Genomic DNA, 21,546 nt, shown 5'->3' on the forward strand with positions numbered 1-21,546 from the left:
AGCCCCTCTCACTGCCTGAGCAGCCTCTGAAAATGAGATTTGGTGTTTGGAGAAAATGGGATTTGGTGTTGGGGGATGATAACACCAGGCTGGAAACAGTGAGACCCATTCTGTTTATAATAAAACCAAAAATGAGATTTGGTGTTTGAAGGGATGCAGAGTTCTGATAACATCAGCCTGGAAACAGAGTGAGACCCTCTCTGTTTATAATGAAACCAAAAAATGAGATTTTTGTGAGCCTCTCCCTCAGCCCTGGCTCCTCTTCACTGCCAGCTCTCTTCACCTTTTTTATTTTATTTTATTTTTTTTTTAATTTTAAAAACATTTTTAAATTTTAAATTTTTTTTTCAGGAGTGCCTGGATAAATTCGGGGACAGCCTGCAGGAAATGATCAACTATCACATGGTAAGGAGCTGCTCCCTGCTGCTGTCCCCTGTGTGTCACAAACAGGTCCTGGAAGGGTGAGAAAAAGGAGAATCCACCAAAATCCTGATTTTATTTATTCCTGATTTCATTCATTTATTTGTTTGGTTTTTTTGGGCAGCAGAGGGAGGAAATGCAGGGCCCTGAGGAGGATTTGGGATGTTCCCAAACCCTTTTTTTGGCAGATTTGGGATGGATTTGGGATGTTCCCAAATCTTTTAGGGAATTCCAGGAGTGATGAGGATGCAGGAAATGCTCCAGGATGGAATTTGGGATGGGATTGAATTAAAGAATTTTGAATGGATTTTTAGGGAATTGGGAATGGTTTTGTAGAGAACTGGGAATTTTTTTTAGGGAATTCCAAGAGTGATGAGGATGCAGGAAAAGCTCCAGGATGGAATTTGGGATGGGATTGGAGCAGAGAATTGGGAATGGATTTTTTGGGAATGTATTTTTAGGGAATTGGGAATTTTTTTTAGGGAATTCCTGGAGTGAGGAGGATGCAGGAAAGCTCCAGGATGGAATTTGGGATGGGATTGAATTAAGGAATTTGGAATGGATTTTTAGGGAATTGGGAATGGATTTGTAGGGAATTTGGGAATTTTTTTAGGGAATTCCAGGAGTGATGAGGATGCAAAAAAGGTCCAGGATGGAATTTGGGATGGGATTGAATTAAGGAATTGGGAATGGGTTTTTTTTAATTGGGAATGGTTTTTTAGGGAATTCCAGGAGTGATGAGAATGAATTAAATGTCCAGAATGGAATTTGGGATGGGATTGGAGCAGGGAATTGGGAATGAATTTTTAGGGAATTTGGAATGGATTTTAAGGGAATTTGGAATGGATTTGTAGGGAATTGGGAATGGATTTTCTGGGAATATTTTTAGGGAATTGGGAATGGATTTTTAGGGAATTTTGGAATAGGTTTTTTGGGATTTTTTTTTTAGGGAATTGGGAATGGTTTTGTAGGGAATTGGGATTTTTTTTTAGGGAATTCCAGGAGTGATGAGGATGCAGAAAAGGTTCAGGATGGAATTTGGGATGGGATTGGAGCAGAGAATTGGGAATGGATTTTTTGGGAATGTATTTTTAGGGAATTGGGAATTTTTTTTAGGGAATTCCTGGAGTGAGGAGGATGCAGGAAAGCTCCAGGATGGAATTTGGGATGGGATTGAATTAAGGAATTTGGAATGGATTTTTAGGGAATTGGGAATGGATTTTTAGGGAATTTGGGAATGATTTTTTAGGGAATTCCAGGAGTGATGAGGATGCAGAAAAGGTCCAGGATGGGATTGGAGCAGGGAATTGAGAATGGATTTTTTGGGAATTGGGAATGGATTTTAGAGAACTGGGAATGGATTTTTTGGGAATGCATTTTTAGGGAATTTGGAATGGTTTTTTTGGGAATGGATTTTTAGGGAATTGGGAATGGATTTTTCTGGGAATTGGGAATGGATTTTTCTGGGAATTTGGGAATATTTTTTTTAGGGAATTGGGAATGTTTTGCCCTGGAGCTCCTGGGGGTGAATTCCTGCCACATCCCCTGAGCTGATCCAGGGAAAATTCCCTGGAGCTCTCCCAGATTTCTGCTCTGGAAAAGCAGGAATTTCCCTCTGCAGCTGCAGTGCTGACCCCTGCAGGATGCTGCAATTCCCCAGCAGGGATTTCTCCTGTCAAAAGAAAAAAAAAATTTAAAAGAAGAAAAAAATTTTTTTTGCTTTTTCAAAATAATTAGTACTTTCTGCCTTTTCCAAAATAATTTATTTTTTGCATTTTCAAAACAATTGGTATTTTTCCTTTTCAAAATAATTGTTTTTCTCTCTTTTCAAAATAATTGATTCTTTTCCTTTTTCTAAATAATTATTTTTTTCCCTTTTTCAAAATAATTGTTTTTTTCCCCTTTCCAAAATAATGGATCTTTTTTCCTTTTTCAAATCAATTGGTATTTTCCCCCTTCTTCAAATTAATTGAAGTTTTTTTTCCTTTTTCGAAATAATTGTTTTTTCCCCTTTTTCAAAATAATTTCTATTTTCTCTTCTTCAAAATAATTTTTATTTCTCCCCTTTTTCAAAATAATTTATATTTTTCCCTTCTTCAAAATAATTTTTCCCCCCCTTTTCAATATAATTGATTTTTTGCCTTTCTCAAAATAGTAAATTTTTTTTTCCTTTTCCAAATCAATTGATATTTTTTCCCTTCTTCAAAACAATTATTTTTTTTCCCTTTCCCAAAGTAATTGATGTTTTTCCCCTCTCCTCTCTCCCAGATCCTGTTTGACCAGGCCCAGAGGTCGGTCCGGCAGCAGCTGCACAATTTTGTCAAGGAGTGAGTTTGAATTTTGGCTTTTCCCTTTGATTTTCATCCCAAAATTCAGATCCTGCAGGATAAAATCATCCACAAATTCAGATCCCAAAATTCAGATCATCCGTGAAAAAATCATCCCAAAATTCAGGTTGTCCAGGATAAAATCCTCCCAAAATTCAGATCCCAAAATTCAGATCATCCATGAAAAAATCCTCCCAAAATTCAGATTCTCCAGGATAAACCCATCCCAGAATTGAGATCCCAAGATTGAGATCCTCCATGAAAAATTCAGATCCCAAAATTCAGATTCTGCATGAAAAAATCATCCCAAAATTCAGATCATCCATGAAAAAATCATCCCAAAATTCAGATTATGCAGGATAAATTCATCACAGAATTGAGATCCCAAAATTGAGATCCCAAAATTCAGATCCTGCAGGATAAACCCATCCTTAAATTGAGATCCCAAAATTCAGATTCTCCATGAAAAAATCATCCCAAAATTCAGATTCTCCAGGATAAATTCATCCCAGAATTGAGATCCCAAAATTGAGATCCCAAAATTCAGATTCTCCACGAAAAAATCATCCCAAAATTCAGACCCTGCAGGAAAAAATCACCCCAAAATTCAGATCCTAAAATTCACATCCTGCAGGATAAACCCATCCTTAAATTGAGATCCCTAAATTCAGATCCTCTATAATAACAAATAATAATAAGCAATAAATAATAATAATAATAATAATAATAATAATAATAATAATAATAATAATAATAATAATAATAATAATAATAATAGTAATAATAATAATAATAATAATAACAGACAAAGAAGAATGAACCAAAACCCAATCATAAAACAGATCCAAAAAGAATAATATTACAGTTAAAAATAAATTTTTTTTCCCTACAAATTTTCTGAAAAAAGATTTGATTGCAGCTGCAGTGGCTGAGCAGGATCCTGGTGTGGTCCCAGCCTCACTGCCTGATATCCACAGTGAATTTTCATATTTCTGACCCCAATTTTCACCTTTCTAACCCAAATTTTTCTCAATTTCCACCCTATCTGACCCCAATTCCTGCCCCAGTGACATGAGGAATTTCAAGGAGACCAAGGAGCACTTGGACACAGGGGCTGGAGGGCAGCGTGTAAAAATAACAAAATAAACCCAAAATAATCATGAAATAAACCCAAAAATATAATAAAATAAACCCAAAAAATCATAAAATAAATCTAATAATAATAATAATAATAATAATAATAATAAAAAAAAATCTTTTCCTGTGGCTGAGCAGGATCCTGGTGTGGTCACAGCCTCACTGCCTGATCCCAACAGTGGATTTTCACATTTCTAACCCAAATTTTCACCTTTCTAACCCAAATTTTTACCAATTTCCACCCTTCTAACCCAAATTTTCCCCATTTTTCTCAGTTTCTCCCCAGTTTATTCCAGTTTTTCCCAATTTCTCCTCAAGTCCTGCCCCAGGGATGTGAGGAAGTTCAAGCAGCCCAAGGAGCAGTTGGACACAGGGGCTTGAGGGCAGGGTGTAAAAATAACAAAATAAACCCAAAAATAATCATAAAATAAAACCCAAAAAATAATAAAACAAACCCAAAAAATCATAAAATAAACCTAATAATAATAATAATAATAATAATAATAATAATAATAATAATAATAAAATCTTTCCCCATGGCTGAGCAGGATCCTGGTGTGGTCACAGCCTCACTGCCTGATCCCCACAGTGCATTTTCACATTTCTATCCCAAATTTTCACCTTTCTAACCCAAATTTTTACCAATTTCCACCCTTCTAACCCAAATTTTCCCCATTTTTCTCAGTTTCTCCCCAGTTTATTCCACTTTTTCCCAATTTCTCCCCAATTCCTGCCCCAGGGATGTGAGGAAGTTCAAGCAGCCCAAGGAGCAGTTGGACACAGGGGCTTGAGGGTGGTGTGTAAAAATAACAAATTAAACCCAAAAATAATCATAAAATAACCCAAAAAATAATAAAATAAACCCAAAAAATCATAAAATAAACCTAATAATAATAATAATAATAATAATAATAATAATAATAATAATAATAATAATAATAATAATAATAAAAATATCCTTCCCCATGGCTGAGCAGGATCCTGGTGTGGTCACAGCCTCACTGCCTGATATCCACAGTGGATTTTCACATTTCTGACCCCAAATTTTCACCTTTCTAACCCAAATTTTTACCAATTTCCACCCTTTTAACCCAAATTTTTCCCAATTTCCACCCTTCTGACCCCAATTCCTGCCCCAGTGACATGAGGAATTTCAAGGAGACCAAGAAGCAGTTGGACACAGGGTTTTGAGGGCGGTGTGTAAAAATAACAAAATAAACCCAAAATAATCATAAAATAAACCCCAAAAAATCAGAAAATAGACCCCAAAAAATCATAAAATAAACCTAATAATAATAGTAATAATAGTAATAATAATAATAATAATAATAATAATAATAATAATAATAATAAAATCTTTCCCCATGGCTGAGCAGGATCCTGGTGTGGTCCCACCCTCACTGCCTGATATCCACAGTGGATTTTCACATTTCTAACCCAAATTTTCACTGTTCTAACCCAATTTTTTTCCAATTTTCACCCTTCTAACCCAAATTTTCCCCATTTTTCTCAGTTTCTCCCCAGTTTTTCCCACTTTTTCCCAATTCCTCCCCATCCCTGCCCCAGGGATGTGAGGAAGTTCAAGCAGCCCAAGGAGCAGTTGGACACAGGGGCCTGAGGGTGGTGTGCAAAAATAACAAAATAAACCCAAAATAATAATGAAATAAACCCAAAAATATAATAAAATAAAACAAAAAATTATAAATTAAACCTAATAATAATAATAATAATAATAAAAATATTTTTCTCTATGGCTGAGCAGGACCTTGGTGTGGTCCCACCCTCACTGCCTGATCCCCACAGTGGATTTTCACATTTCTAACCCAAATTTTCACCCTTCTAACCCAAATTTTTCCCAATTTCCACCCTTCTAACCCAAATTTTCCCCATTTTTCTCAGTTTCTCCCCAGTTTATTCCAGTTTTTCCCAATTTCTCCTCAATTCCTGCCCCAGTGATGTGAGGAAGTTCAAGCAGACCAAGGAACAGGGGCTTGAGGGTGGTGTGTAAAAATCCTAAAATAAACCCCAAAAAATCCTAAAATAAACCCAAAAAATAAGAAAATAAACCCTAAAAATAATAAAATAAACCTAATAATAATAATAATAATAATAGTAATAGTCATAAAAAAAATCTCTTTCCCTTATGGCTGAGCAGGATCCTGGTGTGGTCACAGCCTCTGCCTGATCCCCACAGTGGATTTTTACCTTTTTAACCCAAATTTTTCCCAATTTTCACCCTTCTGACCCCAATTTCTCCCCAATCCCTGCCCCAGTGACGTGAGGAAGTTCAAGGAGACCAAGAAGCAGTTTGACAGGGTGAGGGAGGACATGGAGATCTCGCTGGTGAAGAACGCGCAGGCGCCGCGCCACAAACCCCACGAGGTGGAGGAGGCAGCAGGGACCCTGAGCATCACCAGGAAATGCTTCAGGCACCTGGCCCTGGACTATGTGCTGCAGGTGAGCACCAAAATCCCAAAATTTGGGCTGCTCTGAGGTCCCCAAGCAGGGATCAGCACCTGCAGCTCAGAGGGGAAATGTTCATTATTTTATTTCAATAAAAGAAATAAAGGAAATGTTTCCCCAGCAGTGATTTCAGCCAGTCCAGATGAGAAAATCCATGGAAATATGGATTATTTTATAATGAACATTTATAATTTTATCATTTATCATTTCTCTGTAAGAGAAGGAAAGAAAATGTTTCCCCAGCTGATAAAATCCAGGGAAATGTTCATTATTTAATCTGAGTAAGAGAAATAAAGGAAATATTTCCCCAGCAGTTCAGGTGAGAAAATCCAGGGAAATGTTCATTATTTTATAATGAATACTTGTAATTTTATAATTTGTAATTTGTCTGTAAGAGAAGGAAAGGAAACCTTTCCCAGCAGGGATTTCAAAAAGTTCAGGTGAGAAAATCCAAGAAAATCTTCATTATTTTATCTGAATTCTAGAAATAAATGAAACATTTTCCCAGCATTGATTTCTAAAAGTTCAGGTGAGAAAATCCAGGGAAATGTTCATTATTTTATAAAGAATATTTATAATTTAATAATTCATCATTTGTCTGTAAGAGAAGGAAAGAAAACATTTCCTCAGCTGAGAAAATCCAAGAAAATCTTCATTATTTTATCTGATTAAGACAAAATAAAAGAAACATTTCCTCAGCAAGGATTTCAGCCAGTTCAGGTGAGGAAATCCATGGAAATATTGATTATTTTATAGTGAATATTTATAGTTTTATAATTTATCATTTCTCTATAAGAGAAGGAAAGGAAATATTTCCCCAGTGGGGATTTCAGTCAGTCCAGGTGAGAAAATCCAGGGAAATGTTCATTATTTAATCTGAGTAAGAGAAATGAAATAAACATTTCCCAAGCAGTTTAGGTAAGAAATCCAGGGAAATGTTCATTGTTTTATAAGGAATATTTAGAATTTTATTATTTATCATTTGTCTGGAAGAGAAGGAAAAAAATTCATTTTGCCCAGCCAGTCCAGGTGAGAGAATGCAAGAAAATCTTCATTATTTTATCTGATTAAGAGAAATAAAGGAAATATTTCCCCAGCAGTTCAGGTGAGAAAATCCAGGGAAATGTTCATTGTTTTATAAGGAATATTTAGAATTTTATCATTTATCATTTGTCTGTAAGAGAAGGAAAGGAAACGTTTTCCCAGCAGGGATTTCAAAAAGTTCAGGTGAGGAAATCCAAGAAAATGTTCATTATTTTATCTGAATTATAGACATAAATGAAACATTTTCCCAGCATTGATTTCTAAAATTTCAGGTGAGAAAATCCAAGGAAATGTTCATTATTTTATAATGAAAATTTATAATTTAATAATTTATCATTTGTCTGTAAGAGAAGGAAAGGAAACATTTCCCCAGCTGAGAAAATCCAGGGAAATGTTCATTATTTAATCTGAGTAAGAGAAATGAAATAAACATTTCCCAAGCAGTTTAGGTAAGAAATCCAGGGAAATGTTCATTGTTTTATAAGGAATATTTAGAATTTTATCATTTATCATTTGTCTGGAAGAGAAGGAAAAAAATTCATTTTGCCCAGCCAGTCCAGGTGAGAGAATCCAAGAAAATCTTCATTATTTTGTCTGATTAAGAGAAATAAAGGAAATATTTCCCCAGCAGTTCAGGTGAGAAAATCCAGGGAAATGTTCATTGTTTTATAAGGAATATTTAGAATTTTATCATTTATCATTTGTCTGGAAGAGAAGGAAAAAATATCCATTTCCCCAGCCAGTTCAGGTGAGAAAATCGAAGAAAATCTTCATTATTTTATCTGATTAAGAGAAATAAAGGAAATATTTCCCCAGCAGTTTAGGTGAGAAAATCCAGGGAAATATTGATTATTTTATCTCAGTAAGAGAAATAAAATAAACATTTCCCCAGAGGGATTTTAGCCAGTGCAGGTGAGAAAATCCAAGAAAATCTTCATTATTTTATCTGAATTATAGAAATAAATGAAACATTTTCCCAGCATTGATTTCAAGAAGTTCAGGTGAGAAAATGCAGGGAAATATTGATTATTTTATAATGAACATTTATAATTTTATCACTTATCATTTCTCTGTAAGAGAAGGAAAGGAAACATTTCCTCAGCTGAGAAAATCCAAGAAAATTTTCATTATTTAATCTGAGTAAGAGAAATAAAAGAAACATTTCCCCAGCAGTTCAGGTGAGAAAATCCAGGGAAATGTTCATTATTTTATAAGGAATATTTATAATTTTATCATTTATCATTTGTCTGTAAGAGAAGGAAAAAAAATCATTTCCAGGTGAGAAAATGCAGGGAAATATTGATTATTTTATAGTGAATATTTATAGTTTTATAATTTATCATTTCTCTGTAAGAGAAGGAAAGGAAACATTTCCTCAGCAGTGATTTTAGCCAGTCCAGGTGAGAAAATCCAGGGAAATGTTAATTATTTTATAAAGAATATTTATAATTTTATAATTTATCATTTGTCAGTAAGAGGAAGGAAAAAAAAAATTTCCTCAGCAGTTCAGGTGAGAAAATCCAGGGATTTTATTTTATTTTATTATTTATATTTAATATTATTCTATTATTTTTATTTTATTTTATTATTTTATTATTTTATTATTATTTTAGAAGAAACATTTATAATTTTATAATTTATCATTTGTCTGTAAGAGGAGGAAAGGAAACATTTCCCCAGCCAGGGATTTTATTTTATTTTATTATTTATATTTTATTTTATTATTTATATTTTATTTTATTATTTATATTTTATTTTATTATTATTTTGGAATGAACATTTATAATTTTCTGGATTTTCTGTTTCTCTGAGGTTTTATTTTCTCAATTTTTTCCCCTCACAGATCAATGTGCTGCAGGCCAAGAAGAAATTTGAGATCCTGGACGCGGTGAGTGCGGCAGGGAAGGAGCAAAATCAGAATTTTGGGGGATTTTTAGGATGCTGCTTTTCCTGCTTTGAGCCCACAGCAAGGTGGGGAAAAAAGAGAGAAAAATATTAAATAAAAAATAAAATAAAACCATATAAAATAAAAAATATAAAATAAAAACATAAAATAAAAATACAAAATAAAAATATAAAATAAAAATCTAAAATAAAAATCTAAAATTAAAAAATATAAAATAAATAATATAAATTGCTTTGGGAAAGTAAAAAATAAATGATTAAACTCATTATTTTGGTGGAGAAAAGGGGGATTTGGGGTTTTTCCCTGATCCAGATGTTGATATTTCCCTGACCCAGCTGTTTCTCTCTCCCCAGATGTTGATTATTCCCTGACCCAGCTGTTTCTCTCTCCCCAGATGTTGATTATTCCCTGACCCAGCTGTTTCTCTCTCCCCAGATGTTGATTATCCCCTGATCCAGCTGTTTCTCTCTCCCCAGATGTTGATATTTCCCTGTTCCAGCTGTTTCTCTCTCCCCAGCTGTTGATTATCCCCTGACCCAGCTGTTTCTCTCTCCCCAGATGTTGATATTTCCCTGACCCAGCTGTTTCGCTCTCCCCAGATGTTGATTAGTCCCTATTCCAGCTGTTTCTCTCTCTCCAGATGTTGATTATCCCCTGACCCAGCTGTTTCTCTCTCCCCAGCTGTTGATTATTCCCTGATCCAGCTGTTTCTCTCTCCCCAGCTGTTGATTATCCCCTGATCCAGCTGTTTCTCTCTCCCCAGATGTTGATTACCCTGATCCAGCTGTTTCTCTCTCCCCAGATGTTGATTTCTCTCTCCCCAGATGTTGATATTTCCCTGACCCAGCTGTTTCTCTCTCCCCAGATGTTGATTATTCCCTGACCCAGCTGTTTCTCTCTCCCCAGATGTTGATATTTCCCTGACCCAGCTGTTTCTCTCTCCCCAGATGTTGATTATTCCCTGACCCAGCTGTTTCTCTCTCCCCAGATGTTGATATTTCCCTGACCCAGCTGTTTCTCTCTCCCCAGATGTTGATTATCCCCTGACCCAGCTGTTTCTCTCTCCCCAGATGTTGATTACCCTGATCCAGATGTTTCTCTCTCCCCAGATGTTGTCCTTCATGCACGCCCAGTTCACTTTCTTCCAGCAGGGGCACAGCCTCCTGCACCAGCTCGAGCCCTACATGAAGAAACTGGCCACGGAGGTGAGGGGGGCTGGGGCACCCCAAAAATCCCAAAAGGGGCTGGGGCTGAACCCCAAAATCCCAAAAGGGGCTGGGGCACCCCAAAAATCCCAAAAGGGGCTGGGGCTGAATCCTAAAATCCCAAAAGGGATCCCTAAAGGGGCTGAATCCTAAAATCCCAAAAGAGACCCCAGAAGGGACTGGGGCTGAACCCCAAAAGGATCCAGGGACCCCAAAAGGGGCTGGGGCACCCCAAAAATCCCAAAAGGGACCCCAGAAGGGGCTGAATCCTAAAATCCCAAAAGGGGCTGGGGTTGAACCCCAAAATCCCAAAAGGAACTGGGGGGAGCACCCCAAACCCCAAAAGGGATCTCAGAGGGGGCTGGGGACACCCAAAATCTCAAAAGGGACCCCAAAAGGGGCTGAATCCTAAAATCCCAAAAGGGGCTGGGGCTGAACCCCAAAAGGATCCAGGGACCCCAGAAGGGGCTGGGACTGTCCCCCAAAATCCCAAAAGGACAAAGGGACCCCCAAGGAGCTGAACCCCAAAACCCCAAAAGGGATCCAGGGACCCCTCAAGGCCTCCTTTTCCCCTTTTTTTTCCCCTCCTTTTTTCCTCCTTTTTGCCCCTTTTTGCCTTTTCTTTGTCTCAATTTGGGCTCTTTTTTACCACTTTTTAACCTCCTATTTTCCTCCTTCCCCCCTCTTTTTTTTTTTCCTTTTTCTCCTCCTTTTCCCCATTTTTGCACTCTGGGACCCCTGGCTGTTGTGCTGCCCCCCATCCCACTTTCCTCAATTCCATCCTGACTTTTTTTCCATTTTTTTTCCCCAGCTGGACCAGCTGGTGATCGACTCTGCCGTGGAGAAGAGGGAGATGGAGCACAAGCACGCCCTGATCCAGCAGAGGGTCAGCACAGATGGGAATTCCTGAATTTTGGGGTCTGGGAAAGGCTCCTGACTGATGGGAAATCCAACTCCCCACATCCAGAGTATTTCTGAATTTTTTTCTATGTCCAAAGAGCCTCCAGCTCCTCAAATCCAGAATTTTCCTGAATTTTCTGGATGTGGGAGAGTTATCTGTTATTATTTATTTATTTATTTTATTTATTTCCATTTCATTTATTATTTTAATTTGTTATTTATATTTTTATTTTTGTATTTTATTTTTATTTTATTTTATGGGTTTTAAAATTTTTTTTTGCCCAGAAATATCGAACTAATTTCTTTTATTTTCTCTCCTTTTTTCCTTCTCTCTGCATTGCTGCCCTGGCCCTGCAGACCCTCCTGCAGGTGAGTAATTCCCAAATTTCCTTCCCTGGTGTGGAATTGCTGAGCAGTGCTGGCTGAATGGCTGCAATTCTTGATCCTGGAGAGATTCCCCAACTTTAATTCCACGATTTTAGGGACATGGGGTGTCCCAGTTTGGAGGACAGGTGTGTGCTGAGAAAGGCAGGAACTTCTCTTTGAAATGGAAAATACAAACCCCCTCCCTCCAAATTATTATAATTTTGAAATCAAGGGGCTCTCGGGCAAAGATCTGGGAATTAGGAATAACAGTTCTTTACTAGGGAAATTAAAATAGAAATACAGCACTACAAAGAACAAACCCCAAACCCAGAAAGTGACTCATGGAGGAAGGATGGGTTATAAAAAGATAAAGAACACTGCCCTGCCTGGTTTATAAAACATGGCCATTAACAGGAGATATCTCCTTTGGAAATAAAGAACACTGCCCCAGCTGGTTTCAATGGATGCCCATTAGCAGAATATCTCCCACAGAGATCAGGATCACTGCCCCACCCTGCACAGATGGTGACAGAATAGATACCTTTGATCACACCCTGGTGCTACCAAAAATCTCCTTCCCAGCCCTGTACCCATCTCCAGTGTGGAGCAGTTTGGGAATTGAGCTCTGTGAAGAACAATCCTGAGCCCGTCTGGGCCTTCCAGTGCCAATTCCTGGGATTGCTGGAATTGCTGGAATTGCTGGAATTGGTGGAATTGGAATTGGTGGAATTGGTGACCATTGATCCCCAGGTGGAATTGGTGAGCAGTGCTGGGTTAATGGCTGGAATTATTGATCCTGGAGAGATCTCTCAACTTGAATTCTATGATTTTAAGGCTCCTTTCCAGCCAAAATCTCCTTCCCAACCCCATTCCCATCCCCAGTTTGGGAATTGAGTTGAGATCCAGAGCAGAGCTCAGTGGGGAACAATCCAGAGCCCATCTGGGCCTTCCAGTGCCAATTCCTGGGGCTGGGATTGCTGGAATTAGAATTGTTGGAATTGGTGACCATTGATCCCCAGGTGGAATTGATGGAATTGGGATTGCTGGAATTGCTGGAATTAGAATTATTGGAATTGCTGGAATTGGTGAGCACTGATCCCCAGGTGGAATTGGTGGAATTGGGATTGCTGGAATTTCTGGAATTGCTGGAATTAGAATTATTGGAATTGCTGGAATTGGTGAGCACTGATCCCTAGGTGGAATTGCTGGAATTTCTGGAATTGCTGAGCCCAGCAGTGCTGGGTGAATGGCTGCAGTTATTGATCTTTCCCACCTTGAACCCCACGATTTTAGGGACACAGGGCTGTCCAAAATCCCATTCCCAGTGTGCATTTCCAGGGCACAGCTCAGTGTCCCCCTGGTCCCAGCTGCTGAGGAACAATCCCGAGCCCATCTGGCCCTTCCTGGGCTGGGCTCTGCTCTAAGCCTGGCTTAACTCCAGGATCTGGGCCAGGCTCACAAGCCAGGCTCTGTTGGGAGCTCATCCTGCTCTGCTCCCCCCCACTCCAGCTGTATGCTAATTAACCCAAATTAACCCAAATTAACCCAGCCTCTCAATGGGGGGGCTTGCAGGTGGTCCCCAAGGGCCACCAAGCATCCTCTGCTCTGTGCCAAAAGGGAAGAAGAGGAGGAGTAAAGGGAAAAAAAATAAAAAAAAAGAAAACCCAATCCCTCCCTTGCTGCTTTAGGAGGAGGGAGAGAGCTCAGAGCTGCTCCAGGAAAAGCAGCAGCACCTCCTCCCTCCCTCCCTGCTGGCAGCATGAGGATTTTCAGCAGGCTGGAATATCTGCTGGTAAGGAAAATCCCCAAAAGGAGACAGTTTAGGGATTTTTTTTATTTTTTTGGGGGGGAGTTTTGGGAGTTGTGGTTGTGGGGTTTTGGTGTGACCCCCAAGCTGAGCTTTGCTGCTGGGTTTGGGAAAGCTCTGGAGCAGGGAGAGCATCTGGAATGGGAGAAAAACATCTGGAAAAGCAGGAGACAAAAGGGTTTGAGAGTGGGAATCTGGGAATTCCCAAAAGGGTTTGAGAGTGGGAATTTGGGAATTCCCAAAAGGGTTTGAGAGTGGGAATTTGGGAATTCCCAAAAGGGTTTGAGAGTGGGAATTTGGGAATTCCCAAAAGGGTTTGAGAGTGGGAATTTGGGAATTCCCAAATTCTGTCTGCCACCGAGGGGCTGGGATTGTCCATGGAATTTACAGAGAAAAATTTTTACGTGGGATTTACACAGAATTTTCCCTCCTGTCCCGCTGCATTTCCCTGCTGCATTTTCCTCCTGTCCTGCTGCATTTCCTCCTGTCCTGCTGCATTTCCCTGCTACATTTCCTTCCTGTCCCCTGCATTTCCCTCCTGCATTTCTCTCCTGTCCCTCCTGGATTTCCTCCTGTCCTGCTGCATTTCCCTCCTGCATTTCCCTCCTGTCCCTGCTGCATTTCATTTCCCTCCTGCATTTCCCACCTGTCCTCCTGCATTTCCCCTCCCACTCCACTGCATTTCCCTCTTGCATTTCCTCCTGTCCTACTGCATTTCCCTCCTGTCCTGTTGCATTTCCCTCCTGCATTTCTTCCTGTCCTGCATTTCCCTCCTGTCCCTACTGCATTTCCCTCCTGGATTTTCCTCCTGTCCCCTGCATTTTCCTCCTGGATTTCCCTCCTGGATTTCCTCCTTTCCTGCTGCATTTCCCTCCTGCATTTCCTTCCTGCATTTCCTCCTTTCCTGCTGCATTTCCCTCCTGTCCCCTGCATTTCATTTCCCTCTTGTCCTGTTGCATTTCCCTCCTGTCCGGTTGCATTTTCCCCCTGCATTTTCCTCCTGTCCTGCTGCATTTCCTTTCTGCATTTCCCTTTTGTCCCGTTGCATTTCCCCCCTGCATTTCCTTTCCCTCCTGCATTTTCTCCTGTCCCCTACATTTTCCTCCTGCATTTCCCTCCTGCATTTCCTCCTTTCCTGCTGCATTTCCTTCCTGTCCCCTGCATTTCCTTTCCCTGCTGCATTTCCCTCCTACATTCCCTCCTGTCCTGTTGCATTTCATTTCCCTTTTGTCCCGTTGCATTTCCCCCCTGCATTTCCTTTCCCTGCTGCATTTCCCTCCTGGGGCCGAGTTCTTCTCTCCCCAACACCTCCCAGGCACAAAATCTCCTTTTAGCCAGGGCTCAGTGCTGGTTGCCAGGCAGCAAAGCATCTCCAGCACCCACAGCAAACAGGGAGACAGCACAGAATTCCCAAATTAACACCCAGAAATTAAACAGAATATTGAGACAGATAAAACCTCCCCAAAAATGCCAATATTTGTGCCAAAAACTCGCGGGTTTTCCTCATAAAAATCAGATTTTTCAGTGAAAATCCCTCCTGAAATCCACATAAAAACAAGAATCCATGGGGACAATTCCAAAAATTAAAACCTGGAAATTAAATCGAATTTTGAGATGCGTAATGCCAAAATTTCTGCCAAAAATTTGTGGTTTTCACTCATAAAATCAGATTATTTCATAAAAATATCTTTTTTTTTTCTTTTTTTCCTTTTTTTGCCTTCCCCCTCCCCTTTTTAACCTTGTTTTTACCTTTTTCATTTTTTGCCCTTTTTTGGTTGCCTTTTTTCCTTTTTTTTTATTTCCCCCCTTTTTTCCTCCCCTTTTTTTCCCCCCATTTTTTCCCCCTTTATTCCCCCCTTTATTCCCCCCTTTATTCCCCCCTTTTTCCCATTTTTTCCCCCATTTTTTCCCCCATTTTTTTCCCCCATTTTTTTCCCCCATTTTTTTCCCCCATTTTTTTCCCCCATTTTTTTTCCCCATTTTTTTTCCCCATTTTTTTTCCCCATTTTTTTTCCCCATTTTTTTTCCCCATTTTTTTTCCCCATTTTTTTTCCCCATTTTTTTCCCCCATTTTTTTCCCCCATTTTTTTCCCCCATTTTTTTCCCCCATTTTTTTCCCCCATTTTTTTCCCCCCATTTTTTTCCCCCATTTTTTTCCCCCATTTTTTTCCCCCATTTTTTCCCCCATTTTTTTCCCCCTTTTTTTCCCCCATTTTTTTCCCCCATTTTTTTCCCCCATTTTTTTTCCCCCATTTTTTTTCCCCCATTTTTTTTCCCCCATTTTTTTTCCCCCATTTTTTTTCCCCCATTTTTTTTCCCCCATTTTTTTTCCCCCATTTTTTTTCCCCCATTTTTTTTTCCCCCATTTTTTTTCCCCCTTTTTTTTTCCCCCATTTTTTTTCCCCCATTTTTTTTCCCCCATTTTTTTTCCCCCATTTTTTTTTCCCCCATTTTTTTTCCCCCATTTTTTTTCCCCCATTTTTTTTCCCCCATTTTTTTTCCCCCATTTTTTTTCCCCCATTTTTTTTTCCCCCATTTTTTTTCCCCCATTTTTTTTCCCCCATTTTTTTTCCCCCATTTTTTTTCCCCCATTTTTTTTCCCCCATTTTTTTTCCCCCATTTTTTTCCTTTTTCCCCCATTTTTTCCCATTTTTTCTCCCATTTCCCCCATCCCCAGGATTTCTCCTATGATGATTCCAAGGTGGAATTCAACGTGGACGCTCCCAATGGGGTGGTGATGGAGGGATACCTGTTCAAGAGAGCCAGCAACGCCTTCAAAACCTGGAACAGGTGAGCAAAAAAATCCCAACCCCACCTGCTCTGGGGCTGGGAAAAAAGAAATCACTCAAATAATTCAAATTTGGTTGGTTGGGAATTTTTTTTTAAATTTTTTTAGTGGTTTTTATAATGGGATAATGACCAGGGTGCTCAAGGGTTGAGTGCATTTATAAAAATACTGAAAATTTTAATTGAATTTATAGAAATCTCAAGGACTTCAACTGCATTTATAACAATATTGAAAAATTTAAGTGAATTTATAACAATTTTGAGGAATTTAAGTGCATTTATAACAATATTGAAAAAAATTTTGAAGAATTAAAATGTATTTCTATCAATTTAGAGGTATTAAAGTGCATTTATAGAAATACTGAAAATTTTAAGTGGATTTATAGAAATCTCAAGGAATTTAACTGTTTTTATAACAATTTTGAGGAATTAAAGTGGATTTATTGAAATCTCAAGGAATTCAACTGCGTTTGTAACAATATTGGAAAAATTTCAGTGCATTTATAGAAATTTTGAGGAATTTAAAATTTATTTGTATCAATTTAGAGGAATTAAAGTGCATTTATAGAAATATTGAAAATTTTAATTGAATTTATAGAAATCTCAAGGGATTTAACTACATTTATAACAATTTTGAGGAATTTAAGTGCATTTATAACAATATAAAAAAAATTAAGTGTATTTATACAAATTTTGAGGAATTAAAATGTATTTATATCAAAATTTAGAGGAACTAAAGTGCATTTATAGAAATATTGAAAATTTTAATTGAATTTATAGAAATCTCAAGGACTTCAACTGCATTTATAACAATAATGAAAAATTTAAGTGAATTTATAACAATTTTGAGGAATTTGAGTGGATTTATAACAATATTGAAAAAATATTCAGTGTATTTATAGAAATTTTGAGGAATTTAAAATGTATTTATATCAATTCAGAGGAATTAAAGTGCATTTATAGAAATATTCAAAATTTTAAGTGGATTTATAGAAATCTCAAGGGATTCAACTGCATTTTTAACAATATTGAAAAATTTAAGTGAATTTATAACAATTTTGAGGAATTTAAGTGGATTTATAACAATATTGAAAAAAAATTCAGTGTATTTATAAAAATTTTGAGGAATTTAAAATGTATTTATATCAATTTAGAGGAATTAAAGTGCATTTATAACAATATTGAAAAATTTAAGTGTATTTATATCAATTTAGAGGAATTAAAGTGCATTTATAACAATATTGAAAAATTTAACTGCATTTGTGGCAATATTGAAAATGGATTAAACGTATTGATTGATTTAATTGATTAATTAACTGATTTATGCCAAAGCCTGATTAAAACATTAATTAGGATGGGATTTTGTGTCTGTCCCCCATCAGGAGATGGTTTTCCATCCAGAACAGCCAGCTGGTCTACCAGAAGAAGCTCAAGGTCAGTTAATTAAAGCAGGAGTTAATTAACCAAGTGGTCAATTAATTAATTAATTAATGAACAAACTCATTAACGAGCTGGAGGGCGTGGCAGGAGCAGGGTTGGGGTCAGAGGGGCAGCAAATGTTTATTAAACAATTATTTATCAAGTAATTATTTATTAAGTAATTAGTTAGTAATTATTTAGTAAGTAATTATTTATTAAGTAATTATTTATTTGCCCCATGGTTGGAAAAAAGGGTGGTAAATAATAAATTAAATAATTATTTATTAAATAATTCTTTATTTGGATTCAGTCAGGAGTTTGGGGATTTGGGAAGGAGTTTGGAGGGTTTGGAAAAAAGCAAGATTGGAGGATTTGGGAAGAATTTTGAAGGATTTGGGAAGAATTTTGGAGGATCTGGACAGGAGGGAATTTGGAGGAGTTGGGAAGGAATTTGAAGGGTTTGGGAGGAGTTTTGGGGGGATTTGGGCAGGAGGAAGTTTGGAGGATTTGGGAAAGAGTTTGAAGAGTTTGGAAAAGAGCAGGTTTGGGGAATTTGGGAAGAATTTTGCAGGATTTGAGCAGAAATTTGGGGGATTTGTGCAGGAGGAACTTTGGAAGGTCTCGCAATTTTGAAGGGTTTTAGGCAGGAGGGAATTTGGAGAATTTGAGAAGAATTTTGGAGGATCAGGGCAGGAGGGAATTTGGAGGAATTGGGAATGAATTTGAAGGGTTTGGGAGGAGTTTTGGGGGGATTTGGGCAGGAGGAACTTTGGAAGGTCTCGCAATTTTGAAGGGTTTTAGGCAGGAAGGATTTGGAGAATTTGAGAAGAATTTTGGAGGATCTGGACAGGAGGGAATTTGGAGGAATTGGGAACGGATTTGAAGGATTTTGGGGAGATTTGGGCAGGAGGAAGTCTGGAGGATTTGGGAAGGAGTTTGAAGGGTTTGGAAAATAGCAGATTTGGGGGATTTGGGAAGAATTTTGGAGGATTTGGGCAGAATTTTGGAGGATTTGGGCAGAAATTTGGGGGGTTTGTACAGGAGGAACTTTGGAAGGTCTCGCAATTTTGAAGCGTTTCAGGCAGGACAGATTTGGAGAATTTGGGAAGAATTTTGGAGTATCTGGGCAGGAGCTTCCCAGCAGTGCCCCAACCCCAGGGATCCCCCAGACCCCCCTGTGCCCTCCCCAAACCCCCCAACCCCCCCTGTGCCCCCAGGACGTGCTGACCGTGGTCGTGGAGGATCTGCGGCTCTGCTCGGTCAAGCCCTGCGAGGACATCGAGCGCAGGTTCTGCTTCGAGGTCGTGTCCCCCACCAAGTGAGTCTGGGGGCTGAAGTTTGGCTGGGAATTGCCAGAACCCCTGGGCAGTTCCTCAGACATCACCACAAGCTGGATCTAATTATAAAATTTTATATATATATATAATATTTTAAGATTTTGCATAATATTTTCTATTATTTATATAACATATTCCATGATATTATTTATATTTATACTTAATATACAATGCCCAATTCTGTGATGCTCAGTTTTTAAAAACAACTTCCAGACCTGCCTGGAGGGATTGGATTGGCTGTCCAACCTTAATTAATTTTAATTAAGGGCTTAATTTTTACCTGGAAGGTTTGGAGAGGAAACACCCCAACCTTGTGGGGTTAATTTCTGTTGAACACCCAGGGTGGTTTTTTTGGTGCCCCTGAACACCCAGGGGATTTTTTTGTTATACCCAGGATGGTTTTTTGCTCTCCCCAAATACCCAGGATGTATTTTTGTTATACCCAGGGTGGTTTTTGGCTCTCTCCAAACACCCAGGGTGGTTTTTGGTTATACCCAGGGTGGTTTTTTGGTTATACCCAACCCCCCAGGGTGGCTTTTTGGTCCCCCTGAACACCCAGGGTGCTTTTTTGCTCTCCCCAAATACCCAGGGTGTGTTTTTGGTTATACCCAGGGTGGTTTTTGGCTCTCCCCAAACACCCAGGGCGGTTTTTTGACTCCCCCTGAACATCAAGGGATTTTTTTGGTGCCCCTGAACACCCAGGGGTTTTTTTTGTTATACCTAGGATGTTTTTTGGCTCTCCCCAAATACCCAGGGTGTAGTTTTGTTATACCCAGGGTGGTTTTTTGGTAATACCCAACCTCCCAGGGTGACTTTTTGGTCCCTCTGAACACCCAGGGTGTTTTTTGGCTCTCCCCAAATACCCAGGGTGTATTTTTGTTATAGCCAGGGTGGTTTTTGGCTCTCCCCAAACACCCAGGGTGTTTTTTGACTCCCCCTGAACACCCAGGGGTTTCTTTTTTGTTATAGCCAGGATGTTTTTTGGCTTTCTCCAAACAGCCAGGGTGTATTTTTGTTATACCCAGGGTGGTTTTTGGCTCTCCCCAAACACCCAGGGTGTTTTTTGGCTCCCCCAGGAGCTGCATGCTGCAGGCTGACTCGGAGAAGCTGCGCCAGGCCTGGATCCAGGCAGTCCAGGCCAGCATCGCCTCTGCCTACAGAGAGAGCCCCGACAGCTACTACATCGAGGTGAGAAAAACCCTTTGAGAGCAAACCCAGTGGGAGACCCCAGTCAGAAATACAATTTAATAGGAAAAATAAATAAATAAAAATACAGGCACTGCCAGATTTAGGGTGGTGGCAGCAGTCCAGATGAAGTGTTCTTGTTGAAGTTGTGATCCTGATAGCTCTTGTCCTCTGGAATTCAGTGGAAAAATGCTACTTTGGTGTTCCAAATCTCAGATTTTTATCCAGGTAGGAAATGTTTGGCTCCTCCCCCTGGCTAGAGCATCTCCCTATGGGGTGATGGAATTTTATCAGTCATCAGTGGGACTTAGTGGTCATGAACAGGAGATATCTCTGCAGAGATAAGGATTGCTGCCCCACCTGGTTTTTTAACACATGACCCATTAACAGGAGATATCCCCACAGAGATAAAGAACACTGCCCCAGCTGGTTTTTAACACATGGTGATAGAACACAAACTTTTGGGCACATCTTTACATTGTAACCTAGGACACCATGGAAAATCCAGAATTCCACGCTCCCTTCATCACCTCAATGCCTTGAAGTGGCTGCCCAGAATAAGATAAGAGAATAAAATTGGGTGTTTATTAAAATATTCAATACACCTTGAATGGAGTGATTTTTTCAGACAATTTTAAGTTTGGTCAGTTTGGTCCATTTACATATTGTGGTTAATCCTCCAATTACAGCTTTGGGTAGTGAAGGAATTTACTCCAAATTTGCCCCTCTTAGTTCATGATATGTAAAAAAATTTTTTACATCTCTCAGGGCCTGAGGCAGTGAGGTGTCCTTGATTCCCAACCTGGAGAGGAATTGTTGTTTGAGCAAAATGGGAAAGCTGAGCTCACACTGCACATGGAGTTGTTCTGCACTAAAGAACTGCAGGATTATAAAAATATGAAAATAAAATATCTAAAAGCCTAATTTAGAGGCATCCAACTCAGTGAGATTTCTGATCATCCTGATGCCTTGCCTTTCCCTGCAGAGGCTGGACAGAACAGCCTCCCCCTCCACCAGCAGCATCGACTCGGCCACGGATTCGCGGGAGCGCGGCGGGAAGGGGGAAACGATCCTGCAGAGGGTGCAGAGCATCCCTGGGAACGAGCAGTGCTGTGACTGTGGGCAGCCAGACCCTCGCTGGGCCAGCATCAACCTGGGCATCCTGCTGTGCATCGAGTGCTCCGGCATCCACAGGTGTGCTGGAGGGCAGGAAACGGGAAAATCACAGGGAGGGAGGGCAGGA

At 39.2% G+C, this 21,546-nt stretch overlaps 1 protein-coding gene across 3 annotated transcripts in view; it reads left to right on the top strand.

Annotated features, from left to right (window-relative positions):
- Positions 1–21,546, top strand: part of ACAP3 (ArfGAP with coiled-coil, ankyrin repeat and PH domains 3) — a 61,342-nt gene that overhangs the window by 26,827 nt on the left and 12,969 nt on the right. For all 3 annotated transcript variants that reach the window (XM_033079444.2, XM_033079445.2, XM_033079446.2), the window contains exons 4-15: positions 352–405; positions 2,689–2,747; positions 6,158–6,341; positions 9,235–9,279; positions 10,407–10,502; positions 11,314–11,388; positions 11,760–11,771; positions 16,253–16,365; positions 17,745–17,796; positions 18,999–19,099; positions 20,195–20,306; positions 21,289–21,497. In XM_033079444.2, coding sequence (XP_032935335.1) covers positions 352–405; positions 2,689–2,747; positions 6,158–6,341; positions 9,235–9,279; positions 10,407–10,502; positions 11,314–11,388; positions 11,760–11,771; positions 16,253–16,365; positions 17,745–17,796; positions 18,999–19,099; positions 20,195–20,306; positions 21,289–21,497 — 1,112 coding nt within the window. The remainder of the gene's footprint in view (positions 1–351; positions 406–2,688; positions 2,748–6,157; positions 6,342–9,234; positions 9,280–10,406; positions 10,503–11,313; positions 11,389–11,759; positions 11,772–16,252; positions 16,366–17,744; positions 17,797–18,998; positions 19,100–20,194; positions 20,307–21,288; positions 21,498–21,546) is intronic.

Source organism: Catharus ustulatus, chromosome 24, assembly GCF_009819885.2.
Source record: "Catharus ustulatus isolate bCatUst1 chromosome 24, bCatUst1.pri.v2, whole genome shotgun sequence".
Classification (NCBI taxonomy): Eukaryota; Metazoa; Chordata; class Aves; order Passeriformes; family Turdidae; genus Catharus; species Catharus ustulatus.